We start from the raw sequence: 14,431 nt of genomic DNA, 5'->3' as shown, positions 1-14,431 counted from the left end.
GGTCATCGGGAACAATGGTCGAATATAAATAAATTTAATTTTAAAGATTTGGTTGAGCTTATGGCAAAGTATTCTCCAGCTCTCTCAATTCATATTACAAATCTTCAAATAAGCGGCAGAAAAGAACTTTCTTTTATATCTTGGCAACGTCAAAATTTACTTATAAATGCTCTAGCACAAGAAATGTTATCTATTATTAAATTTGAGATCCAAAATGCTAAATTCTTCAGTATAAGTATAGATTCTACTTTTGATATATCAAAAAGAGAACAAGTTTCATTTGTGATTCGGTATACAAAAGAAGAAAAAGTATTTGAAAGACTTATTTCCATCAAAGAGTCAATATTCACTACTGGGCAAGCTCTTTTTGATCTGTTTATAAAAGTTATGGACTATAATCATTTGGAATGGAAAACTTTCTTAGTTGGACAGTTTTATACACGTCCCATACACGAAACGATTTATCGACAGACTTATCGTCAAACGCCATCGAGCAGACAAATTGATACGTGTATGGGCCTGTTGGTCGTCGTGTTGTCGTGTCTGCGCGTCGACGCTCGCGGAGCGTCAACACGACAATCTCCGACATGTCGACAAACCCGTATGTGCGTGTATGGTGCTGTCGATGTCAACCGCGCGTTGGCTTACATTATATTTTAGTACTGACTGAGTCCTGGTTTGAATTTGGTCTATTAATCGGTCTTATTTTTTAAAGTTCTTAAAGTTTTTAAACTTATGACAATGGCTTTGGAATTTGATAAGACATTTGTGGCCGATTTTATTGATGAATATAAAAATCATCCAGCATTGTGGAACGTAAAAAGTGATATCTCGAAAAATAAGCACTTGAGAAATAAAGGCATTGAGGCACTTGTTTTAAAATGCCAAGAAAGAATTCCTGAAGCTGACGAGGCTTTTGTTAAAAAAAAAATTAATAATTTGAGGACAGCATACAGAAGAGAACTGGCCAAAGTGCGATCGAGCAAACGCACAGGATCCTCTACCGATGACATATACGTACCAACACTGTGGTATTTTGATCTACTGTCTTTTACAATTGACTATGAAAATGGAAGAGAGGGTATATCCAGTGCTGATGACAGTGTTACATTTTCAGTAAGTACCTATTAATAATTTAATATTATAATACAATTTTTCATAGACATTTAAAATTCAAATTTTGACGAAATTAAATATTTAAACAAGGGATTAAATACAATTAAACATTTTACATTTTGGTTTAGCCCAAACCGTTTAGGTTATTTGTTTTTTAAAAAAAAAATAGGTTTTCGTTTATTGTTTAATAACGTTAATAATATGATGTCAGCGCACTGTAGTTTTGTTTAATTTTATTCACAGAATATGACTGAACCTGATATTATGGGTGAAAGTATACCGTCCGAGTCTGACGGAGTAAACCAAAATTGGCAAGTAGTAGCATATAATCCGGAAACACTTAGAATCAGAATGGTCAACACGGATAAATTAGGTTTTGAGGGGGCACTCAAGTTAGTACCTTCTTTCTCGGGAGGAACCGAATCCGATTTAGCTTCATTTTTGGCTAAATGCGAATTTATTTTTAAAAATATCCCCGATACTTTAAAACCCAATATTTTGGAAGCTATACTAACTCAATTGAAGGGTAATGCATTCGAAGCTGTTAGGTACAAAACAATTAATACCTGGGACGAATTAAAAAATTTATTTAAAACTGTTTTTGGATCAGCACACTCAGTGTCATACTTACAAGTGCAATTAAGTCAAATGCGTAAAAACACAAAAGAATCGGTTAAAGAATTTTCCATTAGAATAGAAAAAACTGCACACGAACTAACACGCGCATTAACGATCAATAGGGAAACAGCCGAAATCGATATAATAGCTCAGACCGTGCGAGCGCATGCATTGAGTGTATTCATAGCGGGCGTTCCACAATCTATCGGCATAATATTAAAAGCGCGTAATATACAGATTTTTGAAGAAGCAGTACTTAACGCTATGGAAGAAGAAAAAACGTCGTAATATTACGAAAATGCGAGCGGGCTTAATAAATTTACAAATAATAAAAATAAATTCGAGAAAAAACCTTTTAATGATAAAAGAGCGATTAAATGCCACCGTTGCGATAGATTAGGTCACTACGCAAACGAGTGTAGGACGAGCGAACATAAATTACCTACTTTTAGAAATCCGAATAGTGGTCAAAGTACAAGTACAACAATTAAACGCGAATACTCAAGTAAATTCTGTAAATACTGTAAAAAAACTAACCACGACATTAGCGAATGTCGAAAATTAAAATATATGGAGGAAAAGAAACTTGAGGAAAAAAATAAAGGGGCTCGCCAAAATAGGTCCGTCGAAGAAATACAGTCGGGAAGTAATATACGCATAATAACACCAATAACACAGGAACACATAAAATGCTTCTCCGATAAATTCATAAAAAACGAGATTAAATTCTTAATCGATAGCGGTTCTGAAATGAACATTATTAAAATATCAAGTCTAAAAGGACACGTAATCGTAAACGAAAAGGACAAGAAAAATATTAAAGGCATTCATGCAAGTCCAGTGGAGACAGTAGGTTCGGTAGTAATTCCGATTTATATAAACGAACAACCTTTCGTGGTTAAATTCGATATAGTAAATGATAATTTTCCGATACCCGAAGCAGGTATAATAGGCATAACATTTTTAAAACTAAATAAAGTCGTTTTGGATTGGGATAAAGAAGTATTAATAATACCAGAGAAAATAAATATAAATAACCAAGCATTAATTATTCCCCCGCGGAGTAATTGTGTATTACAAATTAGGGCCGATGAAAAAATCGAACACGAGCTAATAACAATAAAAAAATACGAAATCAATGAAAACGTAATTATAGCTAATAGCATTAGTCCGGTCAAAGGTGATAAAGTAATAAGTAGTATCATAAATATATCCGAACAACCGTTCATGATCGAGCAATTAACTACGAGTAATTTAAAGTGGGAACCGTACAATGAAAACGTTTTTATTGCTAGCGAGGAAAGTCCAACAGATAATAAAATTAAAAAGATAAAAGCAACTATTAACACGGAGCATCTTAACAACGAAGAACGCGATAGCATATTAGACCTTTGTAGTCGGTTTTCAGATTTATTTTTCTTTGAAGGGGATAAATTAAGCGCTACTGACATAGTTACGCATAAAATTAACACGCCGCGATGTGTAAAACCGATAAATATACGTCCGTATAGATTACCACACGCGTATCAAGACGAAATAGAGAAACAAGTAAAGGAAATGAAGGAAGGGAATATAATACGCGATTCATTATCTCCATTTAACTTTCCACTAGTAGTAGTGAAAAAGAAAAAAGACGCGGACGGGAAACAAAAAATGCGGGTATGTGTGGATTTTCGTAAGCTAAATGAGGTCACCGAAACCGAAGCTTATGGATTACCGAATATTTTAGAAATATTGGAATCGCTAGGTTCATCTAAGTACTTTTCTACTTTGGATTTAGCGAGCGGTTATCACCAGATAATGATAGATAAGGAAGACACTCATAAAACAGCCTTTTCAACTAAATCAGGTCATTACGAATTTTTACGATTACCATTTGGGCTTAGTTCCGCGCCGGCAACGTTTACGCGAGCCATGAAAGCAATTTTAATGGGCTTAGAAGAGCTTTGTACCGCGTATCTAGATGACATTGTAGTCCACGGGTCAAGTTTAAGAGATCATCAAAATAAATTGGAACAGGTTTTTAATCGTTTAAGAATGCATAAACTTAAATTACAGCTCACAAAGTGTGCGTTCTTACGTAAGGAGGTTTTATACTTGGGGCACTTGATCAGCGAAAACGGAGTAACACCGGATCCTAATAAACTAAGTTGTATTAAAGAATATCCGAGACCATTGACCGAGAAGGACGTTAAATCTTTCTTAGGGTTACTAAATTATTACCGCCGATTCGTTGACAACTTTGCAAAAATTGCCAAACCTCTTACTAACTTACTAAAGAAAGACACACCGTTCGTGTGGACTGATATTTGTGAAGACGCATTCCAGGAATTGAAAAACGCATTAATGAATCCACCATTGTTAATATACCCAAATTGGGAGAACGGGAATTTTAACCTCATGACGGACGCCAGCCAGTACGCAATTGGGGCCGTCCTGTCACAAGGGGAGGTACCAAAAGACCAACCCGTAGCTTATGCCAGTAGAACACTGAATAAAGCCGAAACAAACTATAGTGTGATACAAAAGGAATTGTTAGCAATAGTTTGGGCAGTAAAATACTTTAGACCGTATCTATATGGAAAAAAATTTAAAATAATTACCGATCACCGGCCATTAACGTACTTATTTAACATAAAGGACGTTTCCTCTCAATTAATGAGATGGAGATTACAGCTTGAAGAATACGATTACGAAATCGTGTATAGAGCTGGGCCACAACATTCAAACGCAGATTGCTTATCACGTATACATGTTGTTACAGTCGATGAGCCAATTAGCGAGTTTGAGGAATTTAAAAACGCAGAAAATAAACCAATTTTTTATTCAAAAATAAAAGAAGTCGAAGGTAGCATTAAACACGCGAAACCCGGCGAAAGTTTAATTATACCGATATCAAACGATAAAGTAATAACCCATCCCGCGATAAGAGAATTAATAGACAATAGGAAATTGCCACCACAGGTAACGTTTGATGATGGTAATAAATTTGTTACAATCAATCAAGGCAACGAATTAGTAATTTTCTATAATATAAAAAGTAATCATTACTCGGAGATTAACGCAGAAAGTTATTATAGAGCAATAAATGAAATAAAAAAATTCTGTATCGATAAACAAATTAAACAGTTTTCAACAATCAGGCTAGAAGGGTTAACGACATTGACCTGTTTCGAACGCATTCGTACAATGTTCCGTTATTTATTCCGAAATACAGATATAGGAATAACGATCTATAAAGAACAATATTTTACGAATGATGAGAAAAATAAAATAATTAAGGAATACCACGATACATTAGTAGGGGGGCACCAGGGTACCTCTCGCACGGTGAAAAGATTAAAATTAAAATACCAATGGAAAAATTTGAAACAAGACGTACAAAACTATATTAAAAAATGTAGCATATGTCAGAAAAACAAATCGGGTAGGAAAATTAAACAACCAATGCTAATCACTTCAACAGTAACTACAACGTTTCATAAAATATGTTTAGACATAGTGGGTCCCCTTCCGATAACTAGTATGGGGAACGCATTTATATTAACTATACAGGACGAATTATCGCGATACGGCGTAGCTATAGCTTTAGCCTCGACCGATGCAACTACGGTAGCGCAAGCTTTCGTAGAGTGTTTCATATGCATATACGGTATACCAGTTACTATTTTAACAGATTGTGGAACCAATTTTTTATCAAACTTATTTAAAGACGTATGCAAAATACTTAAAATCGAGAAAACTAAAACCACCCCTTGGTTCCCTCAATCAAATGGTTATCTTGAACGCTCGCATAAAACACTTAAAGCATACTTGCGCAGTTTTGTGGACAAAGACAATAACTGGGATACTTTACTTAGTTTCGCAATGTTCTGTTATAATACGACAGTACACACGTCAACCAATTTTACACCATACGAATTGGTTTTCGGGAAAAAACCAATAATTCCGTCAGGATTTCTGCTGCCACCAGAGCCGCAATATAATTACGACAATTACGCATTAGACCTAAAGAGAATTATGCAGGAAACACATAAAATAGCTAGAGATAACCTAATTGAGAAAAAAAATACAAATAAACAGTACTATGACCAAAGCGCAAATCCAATGGAATTACACGTAGGAGATAAGGTTCTACTAAAGGAACAAAATAAGAAAAACACTTTAAGCCAAAATTGGACGGGACCATACGAAATAATAATAGTACATGACAACGAAAATGTAACAATTAAAAAAGGGAGGAGGGATTATAGGATCCACGTAAATAATACAAAAAAATATTTTGAGACCGATTTATGAACACTTATGTGTCTTAACACTATATTGTTTATAGGTATATATATATAGCTATAGGATCCTCTAAATTTTAATTTATTTTATTGTTACATGTAGTCATAATTGAATCCTAATTTAAAAAAAAAAAAAAAAAATATATGTATAGAAATAAATAGTATTCTATAACCAATACATTGTTCAGAATAATGTATGTAATAATGGGAGTATGTTTCATTCACGGCATTGAAAGATATTCCGATGAAAGAATTACTACACAAGCAGGTATATATTACGAAAACCAAGGTCCGATGAGAATACGGACTGCCCAATGGGACTTAGTAGCATATTACGACATAGCGTCTTATTATCAAAGAACAAAAGACGTAACAGAGTATCTAGAGTCGACAAACAAGTTATGTTTGCATTTAAAAGAAACCAATATATTTCAAACAAATTGTGAAAGTATTTATACGTTAATTAAGTTAATAGCTAAGGTAGCTGAGGACAAGAAAAAAATAATATATGAATCAATAGGTCACCCGCGTCTTACAAAAAGGGGGATACCATTTAAAACAATGACGAAAGTCGCGAAAATCCTATTTGGACTATGTGACCATCTATGTATTTTAAAGTCAATTTCTAATGTACAAAAATTAGTTGATAGCAATCATACAGAGGAAAATGTTTTAGAACAACAACTCAGGGTTATCAAACTTAACCAAAATAAAGGGGAAATAGTTGTAATTAACCTAATTGACGCTGTGAAAGAAATCAAAAACATGACGATCGAATTAAATATAAAAGTTTTCTTATCTTTCCATTTTATACAAGCTAATCTAATGCTAGAAATGTATTTATCAGAGACTAGTTTATTGTTCGACGTCATACAAACAGCAAAATTAGGGTTAATACATCCTAACTTATTAAGTCCACAAGAGTTGCTTAAACAACTTTTGGATATCAAAATAGGACTACCTAGTGGTACAGACTTGCCTCTAGATTTAAACGAAAATAATGTACAGGAAATAATACCTCTTTCAGACATAGCGATATATTATTTAAATGACAAAGTTATTTTTGTTTTAAGTGTACCTTTAGTGTATCAACATGAATTAACTCTTTTTCAGCTAATACCAATACCAAGTTGTGAAAATAACAATTGTCTATATGTAAAACCTAATCATAATTATCTAGCTATAACTAGGTCAAAAGAATTGTATTCAACGTATGATAAGATAGATCAAAGCTTATGTAAACATGCCAGTGATTTCCTAATATGTCCTGAAATTTATCCTTTACATCCCAGAAGTGTACGACCCATCTGCGAGGTGCTTTTATTACAAGATCCAAAAGAGGTTCCAGATAGCTGCGGAATCATGCATGTACAGTTACAAACGAACTTATTTCATAAATTAAAGTTCAAAAATGAGTGGATCTATGCTACTCCAGGTGAAACCATATTCATAACATGCGATCACGATAAACGAAGTGAAAATCATTTTCTTCAAGGAGTAGGAATTTTGTCAATCAACGAAACGTGTAAAGCTTACGCAACACGTGACATATTGATACCACATAAGAGGGAAACCGACAAAGAATACATTGATTTTATACCAAATTCCAGAATCAATGAACCAGAAGTGAGATACGCTAGTTTAACTACTAATATATTAAAAAATAAACATGTCCGAACCAACCAGATGTTCGACTTAAATGCAGTTGCAAAATCTACATCGGAAATTGAGGAAATGATGACCAAGAACACAGAAGCAGAAGAAATTAAAACCAGCAAAAATAGACACGACTATTTACTATATGTAGTCAGTGCAATAACGGTTGTTTGCCTTTTGCTACTTATTACAAGTTACATAGAACAAACGCCATGGTACAGGAGAAATCACAATAACGGACCAAAGCAATTCATCAAACGAAATTCAGCAACTGCACAAGTACCGTTTCAAATACCAGTTCAACTCCCAGAACTTAAACAATCTGAACCAAACAAGGATAGTTCAGCCACGGGCAGCATACAAGACCCACCAGAGGACGACATTTTGCAATCACCGTCCACATCCCAAAATACAGGATATTCCGTGTATCCACGTTTATGATACGGAGTATCATTCTAAGAGGGGAGGAATGTAGTAAACCGGCGTTTTTACATAAAAACGTCGTTCCAAAGTACAGTCGGTCAGAACAACATCACGCCACTAGATCAGCATATTGATGCTGCCATCTGATTCGCTAAGGCCAAGTTTAGGCGCATCACGCCAGTCCTATGGCGTAAATTATCCTCTCCTTAATCACTGCATGTCTCATAAAATAGGAGTAGTTATGAGAGAAGCAGGCAGAGATAGTTCATTACACAAACGTTTCACCCATGCTTACCAAGAGCCTCTAGGGAAACGTTCCACACACAGTCTCTCCGGCCTAGTAGTTCAATACTAAGTCGACACATTTCTAAACACATATATTATAATTGAAGTTATTTTATATTTTATATTTACTTGTAATAAACATTCAAAGTGATATTTTGTCAAATAAAACTTTTATTCAAACACCTTCCGTTCCTGAACTTATACGTCGCAGTACAAACATTGTGCATTCGTCGTTAAAGAAGTATTGCAGTAACCACGATCAGTAAGAGCAACTGGTTACTACAATACGCACACTTATTTCCACTTCGTGACATGTCGAAGTCGAAAAGTGATTTTATAAGACAAACTTAACAGCGATGAGCGAAGTATAATAAACAAGTATAATACGTCATGGTGTAACATTAGAGTATAACGTATTAAGTATAACGGTTTATCAACATTGATTAATTTGATATCAATGATATTAGTAATAAGATAACAATAAATTGGAGATTATAAATGTTTATAATTTATATGGGCACATCAGCGCAATTTGTTGTCAGGAATCCATTACTACTATAATTCTGGCTCCATTTGGGACATTATATGCGTTTCCAATATTTATCATTGCGTGGGCTATCTATGTATATTTAATCAATGGTATTAGTGCTTAGTAATATTTGTGTTATCACGTGTGCGGCGCATGTTGCACACTGTGATAATATCAATGATAAATATTGTTCGTTATATTAATATTTTTAAATTCATTTAATTACTTTAAAAAGTTTAAAATGGCTGAAAAGTGGAATGCGCAAACCACTATAAATTTTATCGAGGAGTTTAAATCACATGAATGTCTATGGAACGCTAAACATAGTTCTTACAAAAACAAACACATGCGTGAAGCGGCATACCAAAAAATTGTTGTCGAAATGGCTATTGACGGTTTCAATGTAGCTGAAGTGAAAAACAAAATGAGAAACCTAAAATCGACGTATTATCAAGAAAAAAAAAAATTGAAAAATCAAAATCATCAGGAAGTAGTGGTGACAATGTGTACGTTCCAAACATTAAATGGTTTACAGAGATGAACGCATTATTAAAAGATTCGGATGAACGTAGGAAAACTATTGATAATGTAAGTATTGTATTATGTTACAATTTCTTAAACACTCAGTTTAAAATTATTTTTGGTATAACTAATTATTTTAGACTCTAAGTAGTTATATACAATTGTAATGTTTTTAATCATAAAATATTTATTACATTTTAGTTAAACTGAAATTTATTTTTACCTTAGTATTACAATAAATTTTATAATTATTATTAAATCTAAAACTTAACTGCTATAATATTAATATATAAATACATATTTATTATATTATGGAATCTGTTGAATTCAATGAATCATTCTGGATTGCCATGAGACAGCACCTTCGTTTACAAAATATTTACTAAGTTTTTCCCTTATTTCTCTGGCCTGTCTTGAATAGTGATTACTTCCTACTCGGTCAATACTTGACATTAATGTTAGGTTTTCCTGTCTCCATGTACCTGGTATAATCTCCCCAGTGTCTACATTTTCATAGTCTACATTGTCTCTAATTAAATAATTATTTGAAGTCTTCCTCAGCCAGTTATGTACAGCGCAAGCTGTACGTATGATTTTATCTATTGTGGACACATCTGTTCCAATAGGTTTTTCAAAAATCCTAAATCTGGACACTAGGATGCCAAATGCATTTTCAACTATTCTGCGCGCCCTAGATAGTCTGTAATTAAAAATCTTCTGTTCGTACGTCAGAGGTGAGTGTTGGTAAGGTTTCAATAAATACGTTCTGAGTGGAAATGCTGCATCTCCTACAAAAAAACCACCAGTTGGTAACATGCCATTTTCAAGATCCTTTAAAATAGAACTATTTTGGAAAACACCGCCATCCGAGCATCTCCCATTAGCTCCAACATTAATATAGCTAAAACAATAATCATCATCAACAACCGCTAATAAAATTATACTGTTTGACCCTTTGTAGTTATAAAAATCACTGCCACAATCAGGTGGTGCACGAATCATTACATGCTTCCCGTCTATGGCGCCATATGCCCCCGGAAAATTCCATCTTGAATTAAAACCTCTTTCTATAATATTCCATTCGTCATGAGTAGCAGGTACCTGAAACATTGTATTTAATAGTAAATTAATTAATTGGTAAAGAAATAGTCATTATTAATTTTGTAAAATGTTATGAAAAAAAAAGAAAATCTTATTTTTTACATTTTTAGTGCACTTTTTTATGTAAATTTAATTATTTTCAGACCGTAACGAATTCTAGTTCGGAAAATTATACTCAAAGTATTGAATCTCAATACATCCAAGAGACTGAAGAAACTAATATTGACATTATACCTATGAATTCAGGAGAAACATTCGAAAACAATAGAGAACCTAGCAAAACAAACAAAAAAGAAACCAATAGGAAAGGCATTTTTCGTGCAATTAATGAACTGAAACAATTACAAGAAATTATAAAAGATCAGCCAGAAGTACCAGAAAATCAGTTTGATTGCTTTGGGAAGAGTGTGGCATCCCAATTAAAACAATTAAATTATGAAAATGCATTGATCGCTCAATCTAGAATACAAACAATATTGACTGAACTGGCTATTCAAAACTATAGGAGGCCATATTCTTACATTATATGAAGTTTTATTTACTATTTCACTTACTTTTATATAATCTTTAAGGATATCATACATAGCGTCCAAAACTTCTGGAACAAACACACTATTGGCTGGTTTTGAAACCCGGAAAAAGTGAGATAAACTCCTATAACTATTTCCGGTTGCTAAAAATGATAATGTTACTTCTAATTTGATTTTTGCAGGTATCGCAAGTCTCATGACTGTATCTTCACGTTGTATTCGGTGTCTTATATTTTTTTAACAAAAAGTCAAATTGAACAGGTGTTATTCTCATAAACCTTTTGTATTCCATTTGATCTTCTACTGCGAGCTCTCTTAATAGACCAACTGAATTGCCATGTGTATCCCTTCTAAGTAACCATTTTTTTGTCCAGATCCGTTTTTGTCTTTTTCTTATTTCAACTTCTAGTTCATCTATGATTGATGAAATTATTATGTTTGAATAATATTTCACACTTTGTTTTACGATATGACGACGGTCCATTATATACTTCTTCACTTTAATATATAAATGTAATTTAATATTATTATCAATGATTATCATATATAAATGATAATAAATATGCTACTATTTACTTATACTATACACCCCGTGTAAACAGTAAAAAAACTGTGCTTAGTGCTTAGTGCGAGTGCGAGTGCGAGTGTCGTGTGAACGCTCAATCAATGAGCGAGTGCGAGTAACAAGTGCCAGTGACAAGTACTAATGACAAGTACTAAGCATCGTGTAAACCCGGCATAACATAGTATTATACTATTATCTTTCATTCGTACATATTATGAAATACCATAATATATTGGGTATATACGACAAATAATTATTATTGCGACGCATAATGTTAGTTATATAATAGGCATATTTTTAGTACAATCGAATTCGTCGGCGGCAGATACAGTGATAAACTTTTATCTTTAAACACGTAGAACCGAAAGCGTTTAATAATAAATTGAAGGCAAGCAATGTAAACGTATAATACTGAGGAATAGCTATCGCTCATTCGCTCATGACTTATTCACTCCAATGTTAGTTTCTTTGACAGTTTCTTTCACAGCCAGTGTTGCCAGATTTGGGGATTTTTCCTCAATCTGGGGAATTACCAATGTGTTGGGGATATGATTGAGGATTTAGTTATTTTTGGAGATATTTGAGGATTTTTGAATTTTCCCAGATTCATATAAATATTGATTATCACGAAAATTACAATCTTAATTCGTGTACGCAACGCAATTTATACGCCTAAGGCCTAACGTATACCTCACTATTCTCATTTCTCATGGTTAGTCATTACTACATTAGTCCTGTCATCTATCTTTTAACCGTAAATCGGCTTATTACATCGTAGGCGTGAACGTAGTGTGATTTTAAATAATAAATAACTCGTTCTTTAAAATAATAATTATTTTTAATTCAATTTAGTGTGGATCCACCCATCAGATTATAAACTTAAAGGAAATAATTTATAAAGGTGAGCTATTACATTATATACCTAGGTACCTATTTGAATAAATTATTTTTTAAATATAAAAGTGTTTATATTTACAGCCAAAATGTCAAATTCAAGCGACGATGATATGCAAAGTCAAGGTAAAGGTTGGCCTAAGAAAAAACCTTATGCCCACAAATATTGCAAACAATGGGAAGAAGAAAAGGAATTCAAGGCGTGGATAGCAAAAAGTAAGAGAGATGTGTTTCACTTTCATTGTAAAGTTTGTTTTTCTGATTATTTGGGTGGAAAATCAGCTGTCCGTAAGCACTCAATTTCTGAAAAACACCAACAAAATATGCGATCCACCCAAATATCTTCAAAAATTAATTCCTCATCTGCATTCCAACCACATACCACATTCATTAAAAAAATGAAAGAATCTGAAATAAGAATATCAATGTACATCGTAGAACATAATGTTGCCCTTAGATCGTCGGATCATCTCATTTCACTTTTTAAATCTATTTGTCCTGAGTCAGATGTCATAAAACAATTCTCATGTAATCGTACAAAGGCAACTTCTATTGTCTGCAATGTCATTGGTCAGTTTGATTTCGATAACCGTGTATCAAAAATGAAAACACAATTTTTTTCAATCATGATTGACGAGTCAACTGACCATTCGTCAATCAAACATTTGGCAATTGTAATAAGAATGTTTGACTTTAAAAAGTTTACTGTTCGAGATGAATTTGCAGCACTACTAAAAGTAGCTGATGGCACTGCACAATGGATTCATTCTGTTCTTTTGGAATTCTTCAATAACAATAATATTCCTTTCAAAAAAAATATGGTAGGATTTGCTTCTGATGGAGCCAGTGTAATGTTTGGAGTAAACAGGTCTGTTAAAACATTGTTAGAAATAGACAGCCCTGGATTATTTGTTATAAAATGTACTTGTCATTCACTGGCTCTTATTGCATCTTATGCATGCGAAAAAGTTCAAAATAAAGTCGAACAGCTTGTACGTGATGTCTATACATACCTTAAATATAGTTTTAAGAGACAGTCAGCTTTTAACGAGTTCCAAATGTTTGTCGAAGCAAAACCACACAAGTTACTTCAACCCTGCCAAACCAGATGGCTATCTTTACACAGTTGCATCAAACGTGTGATTGAGCAATACTCGGCCTTAAAATTATATTTCACTGGAGAAAAGTTAATAGATAATAATGCCGATAGAATACATTTAATGTTATGCGATCCAATGATTGAAATTTATTTACATTTTTTGGACTATATTCTTCCAATCATCACAGATCTTAATATTGAATTCCAATCTGCCAAACCAAAAGTGTACAAACTTTATTCAAAAATTGAAACCATGTATAAAACTGTCTTATCATTTTTTATCAAATCTGAGTATTTAGAAATCACAAGTGTATCACAAATACAATACAGAAACCCTACCAACTTCTTACCTCTGGATGATATGTATGTCGGTGGTTACTGTATGGCTCTCCTTTCAAAAAATTTGATTCCAAACAAAAATGAATTTCTCAACATTTGTCTTAGTTTTTATATCGAATGTTGTCATCAATTATATAAAAGATTTCCATTTAACTCACCACATGTTCAAATGTTAAAAAATTTGAGTTTTGTTGAGCCTAAAAATATTAAGAATATAGTTACCATTTCTCCGGTTGCTATTCATTTTAAACATAAACTACCTATGGACTTAAATAATTTGGACAGACAGTGGAGACTTATGCAAAACACAAATTTGGACTATGATATGCCTATGATGGATTTTTGGCAATGTGTTAAAAGTATAAAAAATTCTGATGACTCAGAAACATTTCAATTAATCAATGATCTTGTGCAATATATACTTATATTACCTCATAGTAGTGCAGCAGTAGAAAGAATCTTTAG

At 33.2% G+C, this 14,431-nt stretch overlaps 1 protein-coding gene across 1 annotated transcript; it reads right to left on the bottom strand.

Moving 5' to 3' along the window:
• Positions 1-9,765: 9,765 nt before the first annotated feature.
• On the bottom strand, positions 9,766-10,591 carry LOC111041285 (putative nuclease HARBI1). Its single transcript, XM_022325516.1, has one exon. It carries the CDS (start codon positions 10,546-10,548, stop codon positions 9,766-9,768), a length of 783 nt encoding a protein of 260 aa, XP_022181208.1. The 5' UTR covers positions 10,549-10,591.
• Positions 10,592-14,431: the final 3,840 nt, after the last annotated feature.

Source organism: Myzus persicae, unplaced genomic scaffold (genome assembly GCF_001856785.1).
Source record: "Myzus persicae strain clone G006 unplaced genomic scaffold, MPER_G0061.0, whole genome shotgun sequence".
Lineage (NCBI taxonomy): Eukaryota > Metazoa > Arthropoda > Insecta > Hemiptera > Aphididae > Myzus > Myzus persicae.
The sequence above is the reverse complement of the archived record's forward strand: the minus strand, read 5'-3'. Positions and strand labels throughout refer to the sequence as shown.

Coding starts and splice junctions, on each gene's coding strand:
- LOC111041285 (XM_022325516.1), bottom strand. CDS start 10,548: ATGTTTCAGGTACCTGCTACTCATGACGAATGGAATATTATAGAAAGA.